General features: G+C 59.4%; 2 protein-coding genes across 5 annotated transcripts; both read left to right on the top strand.

The window, feature by feature from the left end:
- The first annotated feature begins 755 nt into the window (after positions 1 to 755).
- STARD3 (StAR related lipid transfer domain containing 3) lies at positions 756 to 21,176 on the top strand. 4 transcript variants are annotated; one of them, XM_070393317.1, is made up of 15 exons: positions 756 to 850; positions 10,674 to 10,945; positions 14,972 to 15,049; positions 15,441 to 15,518; positions 15,640 to 15,693; positions 16,292 to 16,409; positions 16,607 to 16,705; positions 16,929 to 16,984; positions 17,361 to 17,453; positions 18,098 to 18,160; positions 18,317 to 18,412; positions 18,670 to 18,749; positions 18,827 to 18,931; positions 19,984 to 20,077; positions 20,494 to 21,176. In XM_070393317.1, exons 2-15 carry the CDS (start codon positions 10,724 to 10,726, stop codon positions 20,596 to 20,598), a joined length of 1,341 nt encoding a protein of 446 aa, XP_070249418.1. In that variant the 5' UTR covers positions 756 to 850; positions 10,674 to 10,723; the 3' UTR covers positions 20,599 to 21,176. The 4 variants fall into 4 exon arrangements, with proteins under 4 accessions (XP_070249418.1, XP_070249416.1, XP_070249419.1 ...); XM_070393315.1 differs by lacking the exon at positions 756 to 850 and adding an exon at positions 3,616 to 3,753; XM_070393318.1 differs by lacking the exon at positions 756 to 850 and adding an exon at positions 10,342 to 10,396.
- Positions 21,177 to 23,141: 1,965 nt separating this feature from the next.
- Positions 23,142 to 24,273, top strand: TCAP (titin-cap). The gene is made up of 2 exons (XM_070393321.1): positions 23,142 to 23,277; positions 23,447 to 24,273. Exons 1-2 carry the CDS (start codon positions 23,168 to 23,170, stop codon positions 23,838 to 23,840), a joined length of 504 nt encoding a protein of 167 aa, XP_070249422.1. The 5' UTR covers positions 23,142 to 23,167; the 3' UTR covers positions 23,841 to 24,273.
- The last annotated feature ends 1,516 nt before the right edge of the window (positions 24,274 to 25,789 follow it).

The following is a 25,789-nucleotide window of genomic DNA, read 5'->3' on the forward strand; positions in this document are numbered from 1 at the left end:
TGGAAGACCTGGTTGGTGTTCATCCAAGAGTCAGGGCCTTGCCCTAGCCAGTTTGGCTCAGTGGATAGAGTATTGGCCCTTGGACTGAAGGGTCCCGGGTTCGATTCAGGTCAAGGGCACGTACCTCGGTCGCAGGCTCCATCCCGGGCCCCAGGTCAGGTGTGCGTGCAACTAATCCATGTGTCTCTCTTACATCGATGTTTCTTTCTGTCTCCTCCTCCCTTCCACTCTCTGTAAAAATCAATGGAAAAATATCCTTGGGTGAGGATTAAAAATAAATTAATAAATTAAAATGTAAAAAAGTAAATAAATAAAAGAGTCAGGGCCTCGACCCTACTGTCCAGTCCTCTAGTCCAGGAGTCCTTCCTGCAGAAAGCAAGCCGGGGGCATTCTTAGGAATGACTACACCAGTTCTAGGTGCTGCTAGGGAGGCTGAAAGGCTGGGGAGGGAAGAACAGAAGTGTTTCAAGAGTAAAAGTGTGGATCTCTCCAAATCCTGTTCTCGGGGCACCACAGGCCTCTGTTCAGGAAGTTCCCCCCTTTCCCACTGCCCAGGCCTATGTGGCCCAATGAAGACCACGTCCCGAGCGTCTTTCCCATCCCCCACGCTCAGGAAGACCCTCTGCAAGTCTAACTTCAGCAGCAGCCCCCACTTCCGGCCCCTGGGGCTGGGGCTGGAGGACTAGGGGGCGGGGCTTCAGCCACGCACGCCCCCGTTCGCTCTCCGGGGCGGACTCAGCGGCGGAAGTGGTGCCGTCGCGAGATCCCCTTCCGCTCGGAGGCGCCGCCGGGGCCCTGGTGCTGACTCGGCTGGGACCGAAGAGCCGGGCCGGTGGCTGACATGCAGCAGGTGGGTCCAGCAGAGGTCCCTGGGGCTGGGTAGTGCCGCCGGGTTGTGTCTTGCTAGAGGATCCCGCCTTCCTGCCCGGCGTCCGTTCTTGGTTCCGTCCGACCCTGCCCACACCCCCCCGCGTCCCAGGTTCCGCCCCCTTCCTCTGCTCGGCTTCCCTCGGTCCACCGCGGGGTCGGCGTCTCTGGCCCTCCTCGGCCCGCCCACTCGAGAGGGCCTGGAGGAGGCGGCCCGGGGCGCCCTCCAGAGCCCCCCGGAGACTGTGAGGGAAGAGGCGAGGGGAACGGTATCTGGGTATTCAGGGCAGGAGTTGGATATGGGGAGGGGTCAGAGTTTCCTAAGGAGGAAAAGGTCTATGCGTTCCGGTAGGTCTGCGTCTGCCTGACATCCGGCCTCTCCCAACTTCCTTTGCAGTGACTTTCTGATTGACAAAAGAAGGGCCCTTTAAAGTGTCTTTCTCGAGTTCTTACAGGTGCATAACCACAGGAACACTCCTTCCTAACTGCATAATTGACAGCTGCCTTCCTCCCATTTTGGGGGGTTCCTCCCCGGCAGCAGCTCCTTGTTTTCTTCCTGCTGCTCTGACAGTGCAAGTGCCGGTTCCCATTCTCTGCCCCAGCCTCTCATTCTGTCACCGAGTCTGGACGGTCTCATCTACTCCCAGGGCTTCGGCGTTACACCACTTACCTATGCGCGACGTGCCCAGACCCGCAACTTAAGGACAGCCCTCCCTGCGGCCCCAGACTCGGCCACCCCGCTTCCTGCCACATTGGCGGCTGCACTTCAGCTGGAGCGCACCGCGTTTGCACTTGAAGGGCCTTTTCCCCTGCAGACTCATTCTTCCTCTGCCACACCCCATCCTAGCGGGAAAAACTTGGGCAATATCTTAGCAATTCCCACATCTAAGAGGAGACCTAGTCCAGTGAACTTCCTTCTTTTTCTGTTACCACTTTTGTTGGTGTGTTTCTCACCAGATGATTGCAGTGGCTTCCCAGCAACTTCCAATCCTGGCTGCCTGCACCCACTCTCCAAACTGTAACTCTTGTGATCCCTTTAAAACACAAGTCTCACAGTGTCACTACCTTGCTTACTACCCTTTGCTGGCTTCCCATTACCCATGGGAAAGGCTGAGTTCCCAGCGCAGTTTGCAGTGCTCTCTCTGATCGGAGTCTCCTGTGGGCACCCTAAGGTGCAGTAACATGGCACTGCAGGCTGCACTTGCCCACACCTTGCTCTTTCCTGTTTCTTTGTTGTTGCAGACACCAGCCCCTCTACATAGAAAGCCTCTTCTCTTATCTGCCAGGCTACCTTCTACTTGTCCGTCAGAGTGCTCTGCTCAGGTAGCTCTGCCCCTGGATCACCCTTCCCTCAGCCCCTAAGACTAGATACTCCTGCTCTATGTCCCTGCAGCACCCTGTCCATAATAGCATAGTGGTTGAGAATCAGGCTCCCTGGGTCCTGATACTGTTTTGTGACCTTGCTGAAGCGAGTGCCTCAGTTTTCTCATCTGTAAAATGGAGATAATAATGTGCCTCACAGAATGAGTGGGAGGGTTAAATGAAATAATGTGTGTATATAGGGCTTAAAACAGTGAGCCTACGAGTGCTCAATAGATGTTATCTATTATTGTTTATGTAAAAACAATATAGAGCAGTGGTGATGGCTTTTAATTTCATAAGCTGCTTGAGGGCAGTTGGTGTGGCTTACTTACTCTGTCCCAGAGCCCAAAAGCCTGGCTTTTTGTCAAGAAGTTAAATACTGTGGTGGAGGGCATTGGGGGCAGGAGCTGGATTTATCGAGTGAGGATTTCAGAGTGAAAAAGACCCAGACCTGATGTCTGTCTGCTCAATAAATGAACTTGGAGATGGATGTTACATGGCAAGCAGGAGTTCTGGAGAAATGTGCACAGAGCTCTGGGAACCCAAGGCAGAGAAAGGCCAAGGATGGTTTTGACAATGAATGAGGGGTGATGGGGGAGGGGGTGGTGGTGGGAACTCTGTTGTGCTCAGAGAACGGAGAGCTGGGTCCTTTAAACTGAGTTCTTGTGGGGGAGAGGGTGCTGAGCTGGGCAGAAGGGCAGAGGCACCTCCTGCTGAGATTGGGGATTCCTTTCCTGGATTGGCCAAGTGAGGAAGAGCCCCTTGGGTTAGGAGCCTGCAGGCACCTTGCCCTGGGGTGGTCCAGAGGCCTGGTACCAGGTATCTGGGGGCAAGCCCCCTGGGGTAGGCTCAGCCTGTGGGCAGGGTCTGTGCTTTAGACCAGAGGCTGGGCCTTTGCTCAGGTTGTTTGGCTTGCCTGGAATGCTCATCCTCCTTGCCTCCAGGAGTAGGTGCATAGATGCTTCAAGGCCTAGGTCAGATGGCTGCTGCCCCCTGTGGCTTTCCCAACCTCATGCGCTCGAGCCTGGGTCAGATGCTCCTCTTTCTGGAGCCCACAGTCCTCTTTTTGTTCCTTCTTCCCTAAAAGCGCTGATCACAGCGTAGCACTATTTATTATTTATCTGTCAGCTGCCCTTACCAGACCAGGACCTGCTGAGTGTCCCCAGGGACCAGCCATGGCCGGCACATTGTAGGCGCTAGCATGTGTGTGCTGCATTCATTTGGGCTCTCTCACACTTAGGCTTTTGCAGGTAAGACAAAAATCCTGTACATTTGACAGCTCATACTTGTTCTATCGCGTGGCAGAGATTGTTGGCTCCATTTTATAGATGAGCAAGTTGAGACGTGGCAGGGAAGGGTAAGGTCACTCATGAAGGACTTAAGAACTACCTCCTGACTCCGGGTCCGTAGTTGTGTTCTCAGAGTCCTAGCCCCCAAAATAGCAGCCACATTTTCGGGACAAGGGACAGAGAGGCCATCACATCTGATCAATGGTGTATCCCCATCGTGAACTTTTTCTTGGTGGTAAGTGACTGATCCTGGCTTCTGTCTCATCAGGGCTGGTGCTGGGAGGAGTCTGAGTGGCACCACCCCCACCCCTGCAGGGGACCTTCCCTTGAGTGGGCTGATGGGGACTGAGATCTTTCCCGGAAGATGACTGGCCGTTTCCAGACTGACCTCGAGGACTTGATCTCATTAGTCCCAGGTTTTATCCAACAGAAATAAGGGTTTGGGGTAGGGCCTGACTCACCGGCCCCCGAGTAGGCCGGGGTCATAGAATCACGGAGCTGGGGGCATCCTGACATTTAACAGGGCCTGGCACGTGGAGGGGGCAGGAGGGCTGAGTGGATCTCCGTTTGTTAGGGTTTTCCAGTAAACTGTTCCGTCAGAACCTCCGGGCTGGGGAGGGGAGGGGATAGTGATGACTATAGTTTCTGTTTTGGGTTGACTCTTTCCTGTCCACTGCCCCCAGAAGGAAGGGAGAAACGGGACTCTGGCCTCGGCTTTGCAATCTCATTTGTCACTGCCGCCGTGTCCTCTCTTTGAACTCCTACTTGTCCAGGAAACTTCCCAAACCCTTGGTGGGTGGGGCAGAGTAGGGGCCAGTCAGCCTACTGTCCCGAGGCTGAGGGCACGGGCCATCGAGCCTGGACTTACAGGAGGGCCTAATCTGTGCCATCCTGGGTCAACTCCCTGAGCCAGAGCCCATCCTCCGCCCCAGCAGTACCGATGGAGCCCTCCGTTTGGGCAGCAGTGCCGTGTGCTGGGCCTGCCTGCACATGTCCGGCCCAGTGCCCCGCCTCTAGCCCTGTACCCACGGCCCCTAATGGTAGTAATAGCTGCTGTTAATGAGGCACAGGCACTTTGCATGTGTTATTTCTAATCCCTTTTAAGAGCTCTGTGATGTGGGCACTATATTGTCCTGTCCCCGTTATTTAGATGAGGAGACTGAGGTTCAGAGAGTGATGTGGTTAAGGGCCAGCCCAGTAAAAGACGGCCTGGGGTTTTTGACTCATGCCCTTCCCCTGTTACAGGGTGGGCATTGCAGATCCACAGAGCAGTGAACTTACTGGGCATGTACCATGGCCGGACGGTGTGGCCTGGGCCTCGCGGGCTCCTGGAGAGACGGCTGTGTGTAAAGGGAATGCTGAGCCAGAGTCCCGAGATCTGGAGTTGGGGAAGCCTGGGGGAGAGGGACAGCTTCGCCTAGAACAGCGGTTCTCAACCTGTGGGTCGCGACCCCTTTGGCGGTCGAACGACCCTTTCACAGGGGTCGCCTAAGACCATCCTGCATATCAGATATTTACATGACGATTCATAACAGTAGCAACATTACCGTTATGAAGTAGCAACGAAAATAATTTTATGGTTGGGTCACAACATGAGGAACTGTATTTAAAGGGCCAGAAGGTTGAGAACCACTGGCCTAGAAGGTGACACTTGAACTGTTCTCATCAGTCAGAATTTTTCCCCAGTGGGAGGAGATCAGCCCAGAGTGAGAGGACAGGGGAGTAGAGGCACAGAAGGAAGACCAGCCGGCCATGCGGGGTCCTGGGAGTAGTTAGTGGTCAGGAGACGATTGGGGTAGCGCTGTTACCCGCCCAAAGCAAGAGAGCGGGTAATGCTGGGGTCTTGCTCAGTCCTTCCTCCTTGACCTTTGCTCTCCAAGGAATTTAACTCACCTCTCCTTGCAAGTCCAGGCTCAGGGAAGGAGAGGGGAGCAGCCACCGTGCCTGAGGGGATCCAGGAACCCAATTCCCCTTGCCAGCTAGCGGAGGCGGTGTCTGGGGCCCCGGGTGGGCGGGACACCAGCAGAGGGTGGAACCCAGCTCCTGGAGGTGGTCTGGACTTGGCAGGGTGTGAATGTGCGCATGTGCTCCTGGAGGGAAGCCTGTAAATAGTCCTTCAACACATTTCCTCAGTACCTGCTCTGAGCCTGGTGCCATCCTGGTCCTGGGCACACAGCCGTGGGCAGAGCCCTGGGAGACCCTGCTGTCATGAAGTTTGCATTCTGGTGGGAGAAGCAGGCCTAAACACGGACCGCTAAGCACATAGGTCTGGGGCGACAAGTGCCGTGGAGAGCTCAGGTTTTAACGAAGGCCTTTTGGGGTGATTTTATTACACTTCGCTATAGTGTAACACCCCCCCCCCCCCCCACACACACACACCTGAAGGGCTTTGCCGGCTATGTGTTCCATCTCAGAGCACCTGCCTTGTAGATGTCAGCCCTAGGAGGTGGCAATTGTTGCCTTTTTATTGTGGTAAAATATATACTTAGCATTTGAACCATTTTTAAGTGTACAGTTCTGTGGCATTAAGTACAGCAGGTCCTCAAATAAACGTTGTTTGGTTCAACATCCCTTCATTATAGCGCACAATGTTGCCGTAGGAACTTAACTCTTGTTTATATCAATTAGCCTGTGGTAAAAGTACTCTCGTTATGCACAGTTTCCCTTAAAGTCACAGAACCTTTCGAGAATAAGGGAGGACTTACTGTATTTTATTGTTGCCTTTGTTTAATGCAACTGAAGAAACCAAACCTCAGAGCGGTGATATTTGGCCCAGATTACACAACTAGTTAAGGGCGGACTGAGATTTGAACCCGGATTTCAGAGTCCAGGTCTCTTTCCGGGATATCAGCTGCCTGCTGTTGTCTGCGGGGAGTCCTGGACCCCACCCAAGGCTCCCGCTGCCCTGGCAGTGCTAGTGGTTCCTGGGGGCCTGGGGCGGGGGGTTGGGGTGAGGTGGGGTGAGGGCTCAGCTTTCCACCTTGCTCAGAGACCTGATTTGCCTCTTCCTCCCCACCCCTCTTTCCCTTCCAGCCTAGGGTGATAAAACCCCCAATTTCCTCCCTCCCTCCTTCCCACTTCTCCCTAAGCCTTAGCAGCTCAGCTTCTGCAAACACAGGATGCATGTCAAGCCTGCAGCCAGCTCAGGCGGACTCCTTCACGCCACACGTGCTGTTCCGCTCCTGGCACCTCGGAAGGCGATTGGGAGGGGCCGGTGACAGCAGGCGGTGGGGTTGGGAGGGAGGTGCTGCTCCCAGGGGCCTGGGTGGCAGCCCTGCTGGCTCCAGCCTCACAGCACTCATGCCTGCCTTCCCCCCATCAGGAGGTGGGCCTGGTGGCAGGAAGGCCAAGCCTAGCTGTTCTGCTGGCCCTGCCACCCCCCAAGTGCTTTGGGGACTGAAGGGCAGGTCCAGGCCAAGGTGGTTTTCACCTCTCAGACTGACACGTGGTCTGAGGGAGCTCAAAGGCCTTTTGACATCATCTGAGTGAGTGTGCCAAGGAGGTGCCTCAGGGGTGACCCCAGAGTTTGTAGAAAGTCTGACCGGGGAGGCTCTCTGTGGCCACCTTCTGGGGCGGGACCCGTAACAGTCCTCTTTTTATGTTTTACATAGGAAGGTTCCAAGTAGGGATTTACTTACTTATTTTAGTTTCTCTTGCTTAAAAAAAGGGAGGTTTTAAGAAAACTACGGACCTTTTTCCTTGGTGAGAAGGACTTGCCCGAAGTTACCCGGGGTTAGTGGCTGCCCCAGACTGGGACCCGGGCCTTATCCTGACCAGAGCTCGTTCGGTTACAAGCTCTCACTTACTTGGACTCTGAGCTGCTTTCATGGGGGAGGGAGATAATAGAAACTCCCTCCTACTCTGGGCAGCCCCCCCCCCCCCTTGCTTCAGACCCCTCGTGTTTGGCTTCCGCACACCCTTGCGTCTGCAGCTCCAGGCTCCCCAACACCTCTGCTCCCAGCCCTCATCTGTGTCTCTCGCTTCATCGGGGATGTCTGGATGTGTGTGCCAGTGCTGTTGCCACTCTGAGCGCTTCTCACACCCAAGCTGCTGCCACCCAAGTCCTGTCCCCAGGGAGGGAAGGAGGGAGAAAGCCCGGGGGAAAGACAGACAGATAGACACGGGAGCAGCCTGGGAGCGGGGAAGCCATAGTGCCCTGAAGTGAGACAGGGAAGAGGGAGAGACAGGCAAAGTGCAGGCAGATAGAGAAGATAAGGAGAGAAACAGGAGGAAGCTAGAGAAGGGGAGGAGAGAAAGACTCAGAGATGGGAGAGAGATGGGAGGAAGACCGGGGGGGGGGGGGGGGGGGGGGGGGCGACAGCATATGGGCACGGAGAGCGGGCACAAAGACACTTAGAAAGCGAAGATAGACAGGGAAGGGGAGAGGGAGACGGGTCTGACAGGAGACGGGAGGGCCATTAGAGACGAGGAAATGTCACCGCCCTGGAGCTGCGGCCCTGCCACAGTGAGGGATGCGCTGAGTGTGCCGTGTGGCACCAGGTCCTGCTGATAGATGCTGTGGTCCCCTGCCCGCGGCCTGTCACATCCCTCCTCTGTCTCCTTCCAGAGCTGCGCTCAGCTTTCCTTCAGTACCCTCTGGAGGAGCTTGTTATGGGGTCCCCAAGAGTGTGGTATTGGGGGGCGGCCTTGGGCTGGTGCCTCTGCTGGGAGCCGTCATCGGGGCTTGCGCAGAGGCCGGGATGGGTGAGCTGGCTTGCTCAGAACCTCCGCCGGCCACAAGCTGGGGGCTTGTTTTGGACCCTGTAGATCGAGGGGACTGGCAGGTAGTAGATCCAGCAAATGTTTAGAGGAAACAGCCAACCAGGAGGAAGGCTGCTGAGCTCTTGCCTCCCCAGGGCCAGAGACTCACATCCAGGGCTCCCCTTCCACTGGCCCCCAAACCTGCCCCCTGGTGCTGCCCAGTGAGAAGACTCTGGGAGCCTGATCAAGTCCTAGAACAGGGGTTCTCAACCTGTGGGTCGCAACCCTTTCACAGGGGTCGCCTAAGACCATCGGGAAACACATATATAATCACGTATTGTTTTTGTGATTCATCACTATGCTTTCATTATGTTCAATTTGTAACAATGAAATTGGGGGTCACCACAACATGAGGAACTGTATTAAAGGGTCGCGGCATTAGGAAGGTTGAGAACCACTGTCCTGGAAGCTCAGGCCCCACTCGCTGAGTCAGCGCCTCTCTGGCTCTAGACGAGCCTTTTCTTCCCCCACCCAGGAGAAGGCCGCTGAGGGCCCTTGCAGCGCATTGGGAGCAGGGATCTTAGGCCTGGGGGCTGCATGGGGATGCCCCGGGGAGGGTTGGGAGCAGGGATCTTAGGCCTGGGGGCTGCATGGGGATGCCCCGGGGAGGGTTGGGAGCAGGGATCTTAGGCCTGGGGGCTGCATGGGGATGCCCCAGGGAGGGTTGGGAGCAGGGATCTTAGGCCTGGGGGCTGCATGGGGATGCCCCGGGGAGGGTTGGGAGCAGGGATCTTAGGCCTGGGGGCTGCATGGGGATGCCCCGGGGAGGGTTGGGAGCAGGGATCTTAGGCCTGGGGGCTGCATGGGGATGCCCCGGGGAGGGTTGGGAGCAGGGATCTTAGGCCTGGGGGCTGCATGGGGATGCCCCGGGGAGGGTTGGGAGCAGGGATCTTAGGCCTGGGGGCTGCATGGGGATGCCCCGGGGAGGGAGTGCCGGGCCCCTTTTGTCTCTGGAGTTCATAAGAATGTTAGCCGCCTAGTTGCGCAGGCAGTGAAGGGAGGGGTACGTCCATTCACCGCTCTGAGCTGGGCGGTCTCATCTGTGGACTAGGAAGAGTCTCCTTCCTGCCCTGTGCAGGCATGGCCACGGCCACAGCGTTCTACGGGCAGGGGAGCTCTTGGGTAGTGAGTGGCTGGCTCTTCTTCTCTAGGGTTTGCCCTGGTCCTCTCTGCTGCGTAGCACGTTGCTGAGGGCCAGGAGCCCCTCTGGGTCACCCACTTATGCAGTAGTCAATCACTAAGCACCTGGCGGGTGCCAGGCATTGCGCTGGGCTCTAGGAGACAGCAGTGACCACGTCGGGGAAGGCCCTGCACCCATGGAGTTTGCAGAACAATAAAGAAGCCGTTTCGGGTGGTGATGAGTCCACTGATGCACATACTTGACACTGTGACCGGGGAGAGGAGAGGGCTTTGGACTTGACGTTGGGAAGGGCTGGGAAGGACGTCCCACACAGCGGCGGGAGAGAGCGAGGCCCACGGCCCCGGTAGGCCAGGGTGGCAGCGGTGAGACGGGGGGACTTCTGAGAGGAGCATGGCAGAACCTCACCCGCGGGGCCTGGACTGCAAGGGCCCCTGAGGAGGGTGCTGTTCCCCTGGGACCGGTGGGTGGGAGCCCCACTGTTGGAGGGCTGGAGGCTGGGAATGGCAGGTCTGCTGGATGTTTTGAAGGCTTTCTCTGGCTGCTGTGTGGAGAAGGGGTTGTTGCCAGGTGAGAGAGGCAGCCTGGAGACGCCCATTAGGAGCAAGGTGTAGTGTCCAGTTGAGAGACACGGTGGTGGGGCCTCAGGTGGGGATGGTGGGTGGAGCAGAAGGGACAGCGATGTCCTCCCTCCACGCCCCAGAGCCCTGGGAGACTCTGCTCCGGGAAGTCCCTCCCAGTGGCCACGGGTTAGGGGGTGGGAGGGTAGGGCTGGCCACTGGGAGGGAATGTGGCTTTGTGCTTGGAAAACAAAGAACAGAGCTTGGGGCCCTCTTCTCCTGGGGGTGGGGGTGGGGCGGGCCAGAGGGGCGGCTGTTGACACCAGAGGCTGAACCCCAGGGCTGGGCTGGGCAGGAGCTGGCTGGGCAGGAGCTGGCTACCTCCCCAGACACCAGGGAGGACTCCAGAGCCTGCGAGGGTGAACCTGGGGCCCCCCCGCTGGGCTTTGCAGGGGGTGGGAGGAAGGAAGAGATAGTGAGAGGGGTGATCAAACCTGGAAGCCCGGCTGCTGGGAGGGGTTTGGGTGGGCAGAGAGGGCCCTGGCCTGGGGGTGGGAGGGTGTGTGTGTCAGAGGTTGGGACAGTGAATGGGGCGCCTGGGGCTGTGTGTGAAGGATGAAGGAGGTTAACGGGACCCCCAGGACCCTAAGACGCTTGGCTTGACCTCCTCCCGCTTGGCTTGACCTCCTCCCGCAGCTCTGCCGCTGAGCCCCACCCTCCCTGCCTGGAGGTGGGGCCCCACCAGGATGAACAAACTGCCCAGGGATTTGTCCTGTGACTTGGAGCGCAGCCTGCCAGCCGTGGCCTCCCTTAGCTCGTCTCTGTCCCACAAGCAGAGCCTCTCCTCACACTTCCTCCTGCCACCTCCTGAGAAGCGCCAGGCCATCTCTGATGTCCGCCGCACCTTCTGTCTCTTTGTCACCTTCGACCTGCTCTTCATCTCCCTGCTCTGGATCATCGAGCTGAACGTGAGTGGGCTGGAGGCTGGAGGCGCAAGCTGTGCTTGGGGGGCACCTGGGCCTCGGTTCTCCACCTGCCGTATGGGAGGGTTGATGTCTAGGTAAAGTGAAGAATGGGAAGAACAGCTGTTCTCACCTTCCAGAGAGGAAATTGGGGTTCAGAGGGGTGGAGTCATTGTCTCAGCTCCCTCAGCAAGCGTGGAGGATGGATTTGAACCTCCCGATTTCTACAAAGAAGGAGAGACCCCAACATTGAAACCTGTCTTCTTTCTGCCCTACATTGCTTTCTGGCTTCATTCATTCAGCAAACATTTCCTGAGCCATTACTGTGCTCCAGGCACTGTGTTAAAAGCAGAGGGTACAGTGACCAGTGAAAGCTCCCAGTCTCAGTGACTCCCAGCGCTCCCTCCCCAGTTTGGACACTCCAGTATCCTCCAGTTCGGACTCTGAGGGTTGGGTTAGTTGCTACCAGCAGCCTGGAGACAAAGCTGCCTCTCAGTGTAGGGTCCACACCCCGCCCCCTTGCGCTGCGTGGCCAGCTGGCGGTGGGGCCTGATCTCTAGGCGCTGACAGGGCAGAGCAGCACCTGACCGCAGAGGCAGGAGCGGTGGAAGCAGGGCCTCCTGGGATCGGTCTTGTCCCAGCTCCTCCTCCGCATTAACTGTGGCTTCGGCAAGGGACGCAGCCTCTCTGAGCCTCCCCTCGTGTCCTCCGTAAAGTGAGGGTTCTGGACGGCAGATGCCCTTCCTCCGGGTCTCAAGCTCAGGGACAGGAAAGGGAGGACTTTGTTGATAGCAGCGAGGAGTTTGGAGAAGGGGCTGGTTGACGGGTGAAGAGGGTAAGTTTGACTCCGGGCATGTGGAGCTGGAGGGCAACCAGGGCTCGGAGGTGACCGTCCTTTGCGCACAGAGATGTGCTGGCACCTTCGTCTCGATAGAGCCACAGCCACGCGGCCCGTGGGGACCATCTTCCTGGTGAAAAGCTGAGGCCCGGCAAGGGTCAGGGCAGGTCAAAGAGCTTCCGAGGTCTTGGAGCTTTCGAAGGTCCCAGTCCACATCAGAGCAAGCACCGAGTTTCACCACATCCTGTTCTCGCCAGGAAAGAGGTGAACATATTTTGGTGATTTTACCCCTGAGAGTCTCTGGCTGTATTGGCGGTAATAGCTCGGCGGCCGTTAGGCCTGTGTGGGAATTCTTGCAAAGCGAGGAAACCTAACCACCCAATTGTGTTCGCATGTAATGAAAACTTTTCGGATGCTGGGTTTAGCAATTAGTGGAGTTAACAAAATGTTTCACTTGGGAGACACTTCAAGTTTTATTAATTTCCAGTTCTGTAGTTTTATTTTCATATTTTGGCACATGTGTCTTTTTAGTTTTCTAACAGACTGTGTGTGGCCCAGTGGCTGCAAGGGCCCAGCAGGGTCAGACGGTCTTGCTGCCAGAGACTGGGACTCTGGCACTGGGACCCGGCTCTCCTGAGTCCAGATGCAGTTGGTGCAGGCAGGTGCCCTGGCGGAGGGAGTTCTCTGTAAAGAGAAAGGTGGATGCCCAGCCGGTGTGGCTCAGTGGCTGAGTGTCGACCTATGAACCAGGAGGTCATGGTTTGATTCCCGGTCGGAAACAGGCCCAGGTTGTGGGCTCGGTCCCCAGTGTGGGGCGGGCAGGAGGCAGCCGATCAATGATTCTCTCTCATCGTTGCTGTTTCTATCTCTTTCTCCTTCTCCCTTCCTCTCTGAAATCAATAAAAATATATTTTAAAAAGAGAGAGAGGCCGTAACCGGTTTGGCTCAGTGGATGGAGCGTCGGCCTGCGGACTGAGGGGTCCCAGGTTCGATTCCGGTCAGGGGCATGTACCTTGGTTGCGGGCACATCCCCAGTGGGGAGTGTGCAGGAGGCAGCTGATCGATGTTTCTCTCTCGTCGATGTTTCTGACTCTCTATCCCTCTCCCTTCCCTCTCCCTTCCTCTCTGTGAAAAATCAATAAAATATTTAAAAAAAAAAAAAAAAAAAAAAAGAGAGAGAGAGCCGAAACCGGTTTGGCTCAGTGGATAGAGCGTCGGCCTGCGGACTGAAGGGTCCCAGGTTTGATTCCGGTCGGGGGCATGTATCTGGGTTGCGGGCACATCCCCAGTGGGAGATGTGCAGGAGGCAGCTGGTCGATGTTCCTCTCTCATTGATGTTTCTTTTTTTTTTTTTTTTTTTAAATATATATTTTATTGATTTTTTACAGAGAGGAAGGGAGAGGGATATAGAGTTAGAAACATCGATGAGAGAGAAACATCGATCAGCTGCCTCCTGCACACTCCCCACTGGGGATGTGCCCGCAACCAAGGTACATGCCCCTGACCGGAATCGAACCTGGGACCCTTGAGTCCGCAGGCTGACGCTCCATCCACTGAGCCAAACCGGTTAGGGCTCTCATCGATGTTTCTAACTCTCTATCTCTCTCCCTTCCTCTCTGTAAAAAATCAATAAAATATATTTAAAAAAAAAAAAGAGAGAGAGAGAGAAAAGGTGGAGGACAGAGCTTGAGGGATAGCAGCTGTTAGGGGTGAGAGGGGCTGTGGAGCCCAAGAGGTGTTGTGGACCAACGTTCGCGAGAATAAGACCACTGACTCCAATTAGGTCTAAAACAGCAAGCGAGGATTTATTGGAACTGGCCAGTGACTGCCTCGGACCTCTCCACGCAGGGAGCGAGCCCAAACAGCAGCAGCAGCCTTGGGGTCAAGCAAGCTTTCATTTGCACAAACCACAAATATCCATCGTAACTGTTACAATGCTCCACAAGCCACAAACATCCTTTTACAATACTCCACTCAGGGTTCTCACGCACAGGTGTGCTGACCAGGAACTTCCAGGGCCATGCATGGCCACCCATCCTTAGCCATATCCTTGGTCTTGTCACTTCTCAGAACTCGGAACAGGTCACCTCAACCTTTGCTAAGTCTAAAATTTCCCCCTGCTACTTTACCTTTGCTTTAAGCCTAGTGCACGACAGAGGGAGCGGATGAGGAGAAAGAGGAGGGCAGGGCCTGGGTGGGGTGGGGTGGGGTGTCATGCCAGGCACGGGGGCGTTGAACTCCACAGAGATCAGGGTGGTCTTGAGGTAGAGCACGTGGTGGTGGTATGCAGGGTGGGGGGGTTTTCTAACATCAGTGGGGGGTGGGGGAAGGGCTGTCCAGACTGCTGGCTCCCTGTCTCAGCACCAGAATCACCAGGAAGCTTATAAAGATTCCAGATGTTCCGCTCACCCTAAGATTCAGACTCAGTGGTCTGAACATCTGTATCTTCAACCAGCCTCCTGCCCCCAAACTCAGACCACCTGCCAGATTAGAAGCCCCCGTCTCGGTGGTGGGGGCGCTCCTCCTCAGGCTGCAGCCTGGCTCCGGCATCTGTCCAGGCCCCATCTCTCCCCAGCCAAGGTCTCAGGCTCAGCTTGAAAGTGTGTGGGTGGCCGGGGCAGGGACAGGGGCCAGGACAAGTCTGCTCACTCCACGTCGTCCTCTCCAGCAGCGTGATGGATTTTGCCCATTAAGCACAAACCTAATCAATTGATTTGCCACCTGGGGCTCTGTCTGACCCACTGCCCACCCCTCGCCCCCATCACCCCAGATGGATGGTTGACTGGGAAGATGGAGCAGCGAAGTGGTGGGAGGGAGATGGAATTATGTGCGGCAGGCTCTAAGCAGTCCTACCTACCGGCCAGTCCACCCACCAGCATAGGGCCCAGCGCCTCACAGGGCCCCAGGCCTCCACAGGTACCCCTGCCGGGTGGTGTGCCCACAATCACCAGTGCCTGAGCCCTGTTTGCCTGGGCTGCCCGGATCTTTAGAGGGAGGGTACTAGTGCTGGGGTCCCAGGCCTCTGGCTGAGCTCCCTTGGTGCTTTGGGGACCCCCAGGGGTGGTGGCTTAGCGTCGTCTACAGCCTCCCTTGCAGGTTCCACCCTTCCTCTCTCTCCTCCCCATTCCGGGAGGGGAGGGGCAGCCCCCGGACTGGGTTCTGCCTGTAGAGCTGTTCGTATCTTCCTCTTCCAGACCAACACAGGTATTCGGAAGAACCTGGAGCAGGAGATCATCCACTACAACTTCAAAACTTCCTTCTTTGACATCTTTGTGAGTGACCTGAGGCTCCTGGGAGCAGAGAGGGAGCAGGGACAGGACTCTGGCTAGACTCTTCTTACTGCGGCACATTCTGACCTGAGCAGGGAGGCTTGGCTCCCACCCTCAGGGAGTCCTCAGTCTTTAAAAGGGTTCCTAAGTGAGTCCCCACCTTCAGAGAGCCCCTGTGGGGCGGGGGGGGGGGGGGGGGGGGGCAGCCAAGACTCGGGTCCAAGAAGGTCACATCCAAGGTGTCCCCTAAGGAGCACTGGCTCAGCTGTTCTCTCCCAAGGTGTGCACCCCCATGTGGAGGGAGCCTGGGGTGCCGGGCTGGAGGGAGGGGAGCCTTCAGCGGGGGTAGGGGCACTGGCTTGCCTGTGATGGCTCCCCCGCCCCCCACTCCCAGGTCCTGGCCTTCTTCCGCTTCTCCGGACTGCTGCTGGGCTACGCGGTGCTGCGGCTCCGGCACTGGTGGGTGATTGCGGTAAGACGCCCCTTTCCCGGCAGCTCTGGGCCCTGGTCGGGCTGGTGCAGGGGAGCAGGTGGAGGAGGACTCACCCCCCAGCCTCTGTTTTCCCTCTTTCCTTCCTCCCTCCCCTGGACAGGTCACCACGTTGGTGTCCAGTGCCTTCCTCATTGTCAAGGTCATCCTCTCTGAGGTCAGTGGCTCAGGGTCCGGCTGGTCTGGTGGACTTCTCCTAAGAAAGGGCCATTTCTCTGATTTTGGGTATCTGAGTTGGGGTGAGGGGGTAACCTCTCCTTTGATATTCCAAGAAATCGTCTATTTTAAAATATATATATTTATTGATTTTAGAGAGAGAGGAGGGGAGAGAAATAAAGAGATAGAAAAATTGATGAGTGAGAAACATCAGTCAGCTACCTCCTGCACGCCCCCTACTGGGGATCAAGCCCACAGCCTGGCCATGTGCCCTGACCAGGAATCGAACCGGTGACCTCTTGGTTCATGGGTCGATGCTCAGTCACTGAGCTACACTGGCCAGACCCCAAGGAATCATCTTCACCGGCTTTCCCCCTTGCCCCCTCACAGCCCCAAGAACAGGAAGTTCTTCCTCCAGCCTAACCTCAGTCTATCCTGCTGTAGAATTCATTCATTCATGTCAGAGCATGTGCCACAGAGGGTCCCCAAGCAGCTGGTACCAGGGGTGGGGGATATGCCAGTGTGGGCAGTCCCAGGAAGGACCCTGCTCTGGGATGTGGTGACCCCCTGCCATGGAGCTCAGCCCCCTCTCTCCACAGCTGCTCACCAAAGGGGCGTTCGGCTACCTGCTCCCCATCGTGTCCTTTGTCCTTGCCTGGTTGGAGACCTGGTTCCTTGACTTCAAGGTCCTCCCCCAGGAGGCTGAGGAGGAGCGATGTGAGTGGCAGGGGTAAGGGAGGCAGTGGGGTCATGCCAGCCCTCAGAGAGGAGAATTTCAGGCCTCAGAGCTGGTTCTGAGCTACCTTGCCACCCTGAGTAGTTCCCAGGAGTCTAAGCGTGATCCCGGGGCAGGGGGACCAGGCTGCTGGCCTGTCGCTGGTGTGGGACAATGGCTGCCGTGTCTGCTCTCCCAGGGTACCTTGCTGCCCAGGCCGCTGTCGCCCGAGGACCCCTACTCTACTCCGGAGCTCTCTCCGAGGGCCAGTTCTATTCACCCCCAGAATCCTTTGCAGGTGAGGGCTGGTGGGTGGGGAACTGCCTTCCGGGAGGGGCTTTGTGAGGGGTGGGGTAGGCTGGGGCTGCTCTTTCTGTTCCTTGTATGGTCTCCCGGGGGAAAGCCAGCAGCCCTCTCCCACGCAGTTCCATCCACCCCCACATCCTGCGTTTGTGCCTGAACCCCACCACCTCCCTCACTCCCCCCACCTCTCCATTGTCATCTGTGCTTGTTCTCCACAGGGTCTGACGATGAATCAGATGAAGAAGCTGTCGGGAAGAGAAGCTTCTCCGCCCAGGTGTTTGGCTGCCACCCACCCTCCCTTTGGATGGCCCCCCAGGGAAGGGCCAGTCTGGGCTCAGCCGGGTGGGCAGGGGCTTCCCAGCAGAGGGTAGACCTCAGCAGCTTGAATGCCAGTCAGCGCCCATTTGAGTGTCAGCCCCATTGCTGTCAGGCCCACTGGTCCGCCTTGTGCCCGGGCACCCGTGGGGAGCAGCCGTAGCCACAGCTCCTGGCCCCAGAGCCCCTCAGGGCCTGGGAGACGGGCGCACACCCATGTCCGGCGGGGTCAGGCTTCCATGAGAGGTGTGTGGAGGGTCTAGGGAAAGAACCAGCCACGAGCAAAGTGGGGTACAGGCCCCAGCTGACCCCTTCTGCCTCCCGCCCCCGACCAGGAGCGGGAGTACATCCACCAGGGGAAGGAGGCCATGGCTGTGGTGGACCAGATCTTGGCCCAGGAGGAGAACTGGAAGTTCGAGAAGAATAATGTAAGAAACCTGTCTCCCACCTGCCCTGCTCGCATGTGTGGGGCGGATTTCCCTCCCTTTTCTGAGGCCTGAGAAATGAGCCCAAGGATGACACAGGTGGAGCCCTATCCCTGCCCCAGGAGAGGGGCCTGGGCTGGGGGTGGCCTCTTGGCAGGAGGTCAGGCTGGACTGGATGTTTCCAAGCCCTCTCCCCCCTACTGCCCCGCCCCCCACTAACCTCCCCACCCCCATCCTCATCTCCCTGGGCTCAGCTTTGAAGGGGAAGCCAGGCTTGTGTCTGGTATTTTAACAATCAAACAATATTACCTAAAAAGATGGCGGAGAGCTTGGAACACGGGAAACATCCCCGTCCCTGTCTCTGGCCAGGGCCTCTGGCAGCCCTTAAGGGCCTGGAGACACGGTTCTTCGTGGTCACGGCCACAGCTCTGCTCCTGTCTTTTGACTTGATATCAACAGCTTTCCCCTCCTTGTTGCCGGACATTGTCAGAACCACTGTTTTTCTAACGGCTGCTCGAGGATCCCCAGACTCCTGGGGTTTTCTGCCCTAAGCTGTTAAGAACCTCAAATACCTGTCACCCATTCCTGAGCCACCCGCCATGCCCTCCCAGCCTGCCCACCTCCCTGCCCCTCTGTCCCTCCCACAGGAATACGGGGACACCGTGTACACCATCGAGATTCCCTTCCATGGCAAGACGTTCATCCTGAAGGTGAGGGAGGGAATTGGGTGTTCTGGCGGGTCCTGAGCCTCTGGGACTCCAGGTGGGGCTGAGGGGCCCGCTGGCAGACTTCTCTCCACCAAGAGGGAAGGGCTGGGGTGCCCGAGCACAGCTGGCACCACCCAGCCCTCTGCCTGCCCTGCCCAGACCTTCCTGCCCTGCCCTGCGGAGCTGGTGTACCAGGAGGTGATCCTGCAGCCCGAGAGGATGGTGCTGTGGAACAAGACGGTGACCGCCTGCCAGGTGAGCGGGTCGGGGCAGAGGCCAAGGACATGGCAGGTCAGGGCACGGCATGGCCAGCTACCCCAGGCGCCCCGGGTCATGCCATTGAACTGCTCTGTGCCTCAGGTTCCCCTTCTGTGAAGTGGGGGTGATGGCAACAGTGTTTCCCGGAGAGGGTTGGGAAAGTGGACGGCGCCTGGCCCAGGCCCCAGGAATGGAGCAGGCAGGGCTGGAGTCTCCTGGGCTGGGCCGCACCTCATGTCCCCCAACACCCGCAGATCCTGCATCGGGTGGAAGACAACACCCTCGTTTCCTATGACGTGTCCGCGGGGGCCGCGGGCGGGGTGGTCTCCCCTAGGTGAGTAGCCACCACGGCCCTCCTCTGCCCCTGCATGTTGGGCGTGGCACCCCCTGACCTAACCCTCCCGCCCCCAGGGACTTTGTGAATGTCCGACGCATAGAGCGGCGCAGAGACAAGTACCTGTCTTCAGGCATCGCCACCACCCATTGCGCCAAGCCCCCCACCCACAAATACGTCAGGTGAGCCTTGCCCTGCCCAGGGTCATCCCAGCCAGCCCCTCCCAGGCCGCTGTGAGGACAGGCGGGGACAGAGTGTACAGCTGGGGACTCTCTCCTGCTGAGGTCGCCTTCCTGTCCCCTGTCCCACTGGGCTTTGTCCTCCCCGGCCCCTAATCCGGCTAATCCGCTGCCCTGTGTGCTGGAGGCTGGGGCAGTAATGTCTGGACCACGCCACCCACTCTGGGCAGCTCCAGGGCTAGACTGGGATAGGGCCTGTCCCGGCCACCCGAGCAGGAGATTCGAGTCCCCTTTCCCTGTCCTCGCCCTGTCCGACACCTTGCCTTTCTCCTGAGCGCTCGGAAGTCCGCCAGAGGAAGAGGAGTGACGCGGTGCCTGCGGCCTGTTCCAGGCGTCCCGCGGTTCTCCGTCTGTCTAATCCTAGACTCCAGAGCCTCAGGCGGCCTCTGCCCAGATCCCTCCTTCCCCTTCCTTCCTGGGCTCGCAGAGAGCGCGGTTGTTTGGGTATCAGACTGGGGCTCTGGTCTCAGCACGACCCGGACTTGCTGGGTGACAGGCAGGCTTGTTCCCTCTTGGGGCGCCAACGTCCTTATCTATGGAGTGGGCTTAAGTGTGCTCAGTGAAGCTGTGGGCAGATTAAATGGGGTGAGATGTGAATACAGCCCAGGCCCTGACCATCTCCTGAGAGGGCACCTCCTCCTGGAAGCCAGCAGCACCCCTCTGCTCCCTGAATTGGACAGGGATGAGAAGTGCCCGCCCGGCCACCCCTCACAGCTAGAGCTGACCTAGAATGACTGGACAGTGGTGAGGGCTGGGCGGGTGGGGAGCGCCGGGTGTGCAGACCTGGCAGCGGCGGTAGGAGCATCACAAGGGGGTGGGGATGGGAAGCCGCGGGCTCTGGGCACCTGCTCTGGCCCTGCTCCCGCAGGGTAGCAGTTGCTGGACCGGCAGATCCCTTCCCTCTTCCGCCCACGTCCAAGGTGGGCCAGGAATGGAGGGGGCGAGTCAGGGGCCTGGCCTGGCTCCAGAGTCCCCAGTGGTGCCTCTCCCTTCAGGGGCGAGAATGGTCCTGGCGGCTTCATCGTGCTCAAGTCGGCTAGCAACCCCCGCGTCTGCACCTTCATCTGGATCCTTAACACAGATCTCAAGGTGAGGGGCTGGGGCTGCAGGCAGGGTCCGTGCCGTGGAGGCTCGGCTGTGTGATCTCGGGGCTCCATGCCCCCTCAGGCCTCCCTCCTCTCCACCTCCTTTCTTACTCTCAGATTGGGGTACAGAGCCCCAGATCTTGCTGCCCTCATAGCCGGAGGACCTATGCTTCTCGTTTCTTACCTCTGGCTCCTGAGGCCCTGAGGAGGGGTGGCTGGCTGCCAGCCTAGCCCCTCCCAGGTCTGTTTGGCTGGCTGGTGCCAAGACCTGGGCACAGGATGTTCTTCCTGCCAAGGGTGAGGGGGCGAGGGTGGCCCTGGTGGCATTCCAGAGCTGCGCCCAGAGCGCTCCCTGCTGGTGCCCTCATTGCAGGAGGAGCCTGCTGAGAGCTAATCCCCACCCTCTCTTCCCCTCCCCAGGGCCGCCTGCCCCGGTACCTCATCCACCAGAGCCTCGCGGCCACCATGTTTGAATTTGCCTTTCACCTGCGGCAGCGCGTCGGAGAGCTGGGGGCCCGGGCGTAACGGGGCCCCCTCGCCACCCTGCGGGCCAGGGTTCGGTCGCTACAGCCTCCAGAGCCAGAGAGGGGGCCGGCGGGGCTGCCCACAGAGGACCTGGCCTCAGGAGGATGACGCAGTTCCCTCCCATGGCACCCCCTGGCCCCAGACTGCCAGGCTTCGCTGTGCCTGAGCCACGGCCGGGAGCAGGGTGTGGGGTCAGCACCTAGACTCTGGGCTCTGCCACCGGGGCAAGTGAAGTCTGTCCTGCTGATGTTTACATGGCGCCCCGCCCAGTCCAGGGCAGGGTCCGGAGTGGGAACCTCAGACTCGGTGGGTGAGGGCCAGTGCCCTGGGCAGGATGGAGCCAGAGCGGCCTTGTCGCCGGGTTCCGGTGCAGGAGCCCCTTCTGCCTGCTCTCATCACGGTTTGGGGATCGTTTAAAGGGTCTGGGACCTCTTTCCACATGTACTTGTGGGGGAGTGGGCGGCAGGTGGGGATGGTGGGTGGTGTCAGTGAACCCCTGCCTCTCCCAGGGTCTCTCCCTCCGCCCAGGGCCTCCTTGGGGACCTTTGTATTTTGAGCCAATTAAAGATATGAACTCACAGGCCGGTTGAGTGTCAACCTATGAACCAGGAGGTCACGGTTCAATTCCCGTCAGGGCACATGCCCTGGTTGCGAGCTCAGTCCCCAGTGTGGGGCGTGCTTGAGGCAGCCAATCAATGATTCTCATCATTGATGTTTCAATCTCTCCTTCTCCCTTCCTCTCTGAAATCAATAAAAATATATATTTAAAAAAAAAACACAAAAAACTATGAACTCAAAAGAGAAAAAAGCAAGCCCTCCAGCTGGCCACTTGAGGGAAGGGAGGATAGCACTGCAGAGGGGGAAGGAGCGAGCCACCACCGTGCCAGATACATGGCACATTCTCTCACTCCCTGGAGCCAGTGGGACTCAGTTCCTGGACTCCTCCTCCTCCCTCTCCTCCCCGCCCCCCCCCCCCCCCCAACATATGCACACACTTTCCTGAATGGCTCAACTGGGCAGATGACGGGGCAGAGAAAAATGCCCCACCCACCCCTGCCAGGCTTCCTGTGAGGAAGGTCAAGTTAAGGTCTCCAGTCCAGGATTGAGGAGGAGGTAGGAGAGACCCAGCAGGCCCATAGCAGGCCCTGGCTGTTTCTGGGGTCCCATGACCAGCAGGGGCCTGGAGGAGGGGTCTGGGCTTCCTGGTCACTGAGGCACCTCTGGGATCTCTGCTCCATCTGTACGTACCCCCTGGGCCCGGCCACACTCACAAGAGTCAGATCCCAGGCGAGGGCCAGGGTGCTGCCCTCCTCCCTCCCTGCCTGCAGGCTCCCAAAGGAGCCCATCTCAGTCCTGGCTGTGTGTGACCCTGGGCAGATCTGCGTCAGGGCCTCCGTTTCCTACTTTGTAAGCATGAGACGCACTATCATGTCAGGGCTATCATCAGATTAGAGTACCAAGCGCAGGTACAGTGCCTCAGCCATCGAGTACGCGGTCCTGCCCCAGGTGGTGCCAGCTGTCCCCACAGGTCCGCATCTCGGCTCCTGTCACTGCCTCTTCCGGTGCTTTGTCCACATTCCTCCTCCCTCTCCTACCCCCCCGCCCCCGCCCCTGCCCACCACCTTGTGTGCCAGCTCACAGCCCAGCAGCCATCCTGCTCCCTGTGACGAGACCGAGGCCCAGGCCCTGCCCAGGTGACACATTGGAGCTGGCAGGCCCCAGAGCTCTGGTCAGGCTGTTGTAACCAGAAGGTGAGGGGAAATGAAGCCCAGAAAGGGGCAGTCCCATTGTCACCCCGTTAATGGCTAGAGCCAGGTCTGCTGACTGCCACTCATGGAGCCCCTGGAGTTACCCCACCTGGGGTATTGGGAATAGAGCTGGGGGCCACTCCCACACCGTGCTCCACCCCACTGGCTGGATTTGGGAGACCCCTTCTCTGACCACTGCCGTGGGGAAGGAAAAGGTTCCTGCCCAGGCTCCAGGTGGGGAGTGAGCTGCCAGGATCCCTGCCACCGGGGTGGTGCTGACAGTCCAGAACTGGGCCTCTCCATGCCGACACCTGAGGATGTGGTTGCACTGTCCCTGTGGAGGGCATATTGGGGATGTGCCCTCAAACCCAGGCAGAGGAGAGCAATGGACTGGGGACCCGACGGCCTGGTACGGAGTCCAGAGGGGCCTCAGTTCCTGCACTCTCCTGCTCTGTTTACAGACAAGCCTCTGTCCTCCTGGTGAGGGGGAAGGGTGGGGCCGAGAGCAGGTGCCAAGGTGGCACGAGGCTGGGCATGTGCCTGGTCTCAGACCGTGTCCAAGGAGTGTCAGACACCAGGAGGTGTCGCACGGAAGACCCCTGCCCCCACCGGGGTATCTTGATCTCTTCAGAAGCTGACCTCTGACCTGGGGCCAGCCAAAAGTCCAGGCACCCCACCCCCCAGCCTGGGCCCAATGTCCCCCATCAGAGTCTTGGCTCTTCTTATGGCATCTGACACCAGAGGGGCTGAAAATAGCCCTGGAGGAGGGGAGGAGGGGCTATTTAAAGGACCTGGAAGGAGCAGAGGGAGTGAGGCTGATCATGGCCACTTCTGAGCTGAGCTGCCAGGTGTCTGAGCAGAACTGTGAGCGCCGGGAGGCCTTCTGGGCTGAATGGAAGGATCTGACACTGTCCATGCGGCCTGAGGAGGGGTGAGTGCTGGCCAGCGGGGGGTCCCTCCTCTCCTCCCCAGCCTTAGGAAGCCGGAGCACAAAGTTTCTCGGGGTGGGGTCACCCCTCCTGCACCCACCGGGTCCCCTGCCCAGCCCCTAAGTGGAAGGCAACGCTCAGGAGCTCAGTGCCCCTCCCCTCTCCCCCCAGGTGCTCCCTGCATGAGGAGGATGCCCGGCGGCATGAGACCTACCACCGGCAGGGCCGGTGCCAGGCGCTGGTGCAGCAGTCCCCCTGGCTGGTGATGCGCATGGGCATCTTGGGCCAAGGGCTGCAGGAGTACCTGCTGCCTTACCAGCGGGTGCTGCCGCTGCCCATCTTCACCCCCACCAAGGTGGGCGCCGCCAAGGAGGAGCGCGAGGATACCCCCATCCAGCTGCGGGAGCTGCTGGCACTGGAGACCGCCCTGAGCGGCCAGTGCACGGAGCGGCAGGACATGGTGGAGATCACCAAGCAGTTGCCCCCTGTGGTGCCCGTCAGCAAGCCAGGCACCCTTCGTCGCTCTCTGTCCCGCTCCATGTCCCAGGACGCACAGAGAGGCTGAGAGGGACTGTGCCTCCCTCTTCACTGGGCTGGGCCCTTCCTGGCTAGGACCATGGAGGGGAGCTGCTGGCCTTGGATGCTTTGTAGTTTGCCCAAAGTTGGGGGCTAGGAGAGGAGGGAGCCAGAGGCCAGGATGCCTGGTTCCCCTGAGTTCCCAAAGGGAGGGGAGCAAGGACAGTGGGCACGAAGTGTGGAGGGCTGGGGCCAGCACCGCTGAACAGCCCCAGCCCAGGAGAAGGGACAAAAGATGCTGAGGAGGGAAAGCGGTGCCTGAGAGGGGCGACCCAGCTTCAGAGGACAAGGGAGAGTGTACGGAGATGGGAAATGCCCGGGAAAGGCTTGGAGAAGACCAGAGGGAGGGGGATGTGAAGAGGGCAGAGGCGGGTGCAGCCCCCAGCACCCTCTGTTAGCGCTGCAATAAATGCTCAATCGTGTTCCAGTTTCATGTCTTTCCTTGTGGTTGTGGGGGCCACCCATTGGTGTCACACACACACACCTCCCCCCTCCCCCCCTCACTGCTGGGAACAGGTCCTGCATCTGAGCTAAATATGGCAGAGCTAGTGGATACGCCCATGTTTGGGGGGTGGGGTAGAGCTGTAAACAGGGTGCCGTCTGTCCAGTCCCCCTCTGGTAGCTGACTCTGCTGTGCAGTCTGGCCTCCATGTCCAGTCCCCTGGCTCAGGGCAGTGCCCAGGAGGCCAGCTGGCATGCAGGGCTTGTTTGATCTCTTGGAGAATATGGAGGGAGCTGGCACTAGGGCTGTCCTTGGCTGTGTCTCCGTGTGTGGATGGGGTCAGTGACCCCGAGGCTGACCTGCCTCAGCTCTGAATCCAGACAAGCAATCCTTGGCTGGGGCCAGGCGCTCCCCGCTCCCTCTCTGGGAGCCCAGGGTGGGGCGCTGGGGGTGGGGTGGGCGTAGGTTCCTGTCTGTGCCCCCTGCAGCTGTTGTGGTGACTCGTGTTCCAACCTGGCTGCCCGCAAGGAGCAGGCCAGGGGCTGGTAGCCTGCCCAGGGCAGGGGGCACTGGGCTGACCCCCGGGCGTCCCACGCCAGGAAAACCACCCACTTCCTGTTGGGAGGTTAAGGGGAGACCCTGGCATCTTGGCAGCCTGGCCCCGTCCCCGGAGGGGGCTGAAGGGGGCTGGGGAGGGAGAGGGGGCAGCAAACCAAGACCAGCGGGATCCCAGATCCCTGGGCCCAGAGGCTGAGGCCGCGCCCCTCGCCCTCCCGCCCGCACCTGGGGCCCGCGCCCCGACGGGACCGGAACGTCCCGAGCCTTCCGCCCCCGGCGCCCCCAGATAAGTGGCTCCGCTAAGTGCATTAGTCCCGCTCGCCGCTCCTATCGCTGCCGGCATCGCACGGGCGGGGCGAGCTCCGCTGTGGGCCCGGGGCGCCACCGGCGAAGCCGGGACGGACTGTCCTGTGCGCAGTCGGGGTGGGCGGAGGGCGGAGGGCGCCGGGGGACGGAGGAGGGGTCGGAAAGTACGAAAGGGAGGCCTGGAGGAGGGCGTGGGGTGACCTGACCACGGAGAGGGGTGGATGTTGGACAGGGCGTCCGGGGACGGGGCGCCCCGCGGGGGGCTGGGCCCTGATGGAGAGCGCTGAGCCGGGGACGGGAGAAGGGATGGCGGGCCGGGCAGAGGGGCGCATGGCCGTGGGGGCGGGAGGAGAGCGACGGGGGCTGCGGGGGTCCGGCGGGGTGGGGATCGCAGGGTTACGGGGCGGGAAGCCGAGCTGCGGGCCGGGAGCAGGCCAGGTGGCAGAGCGTGGCGGGCGGCGGAAGAAACGTGAGCGGGGGCGGGACACGTGTCCCCGCGGTGGCCGCCGCCCACCGTGTCTGCGGCCGGGACGCTAACGGAGATGGATGCGGGGAGGGGGGGCGCAGCGCGCGTGGCCCCGGGCGGTTCCGCGCTCCGCCCCGCCGCACCCCCGGCCGCGGAGGGATGGGCG

This window comes from Myotis yumanensis, unplaced genomic scaffold (assembly GCF_028538775.1).
Source record: "Myotis yumanensis isolate MYYU_CA2020_CCGP unplaced genomic scaffold, mMyoYum1.0.hap1 SCAF_16, whole genome shotgun sequence".
Classification (NCBI taxonomy): Eukaryota; Metazoa; Chordata; class Mammalia; order Chiroptera; family Vespertilionidae; genus Myotis; species Myotis yumanensis.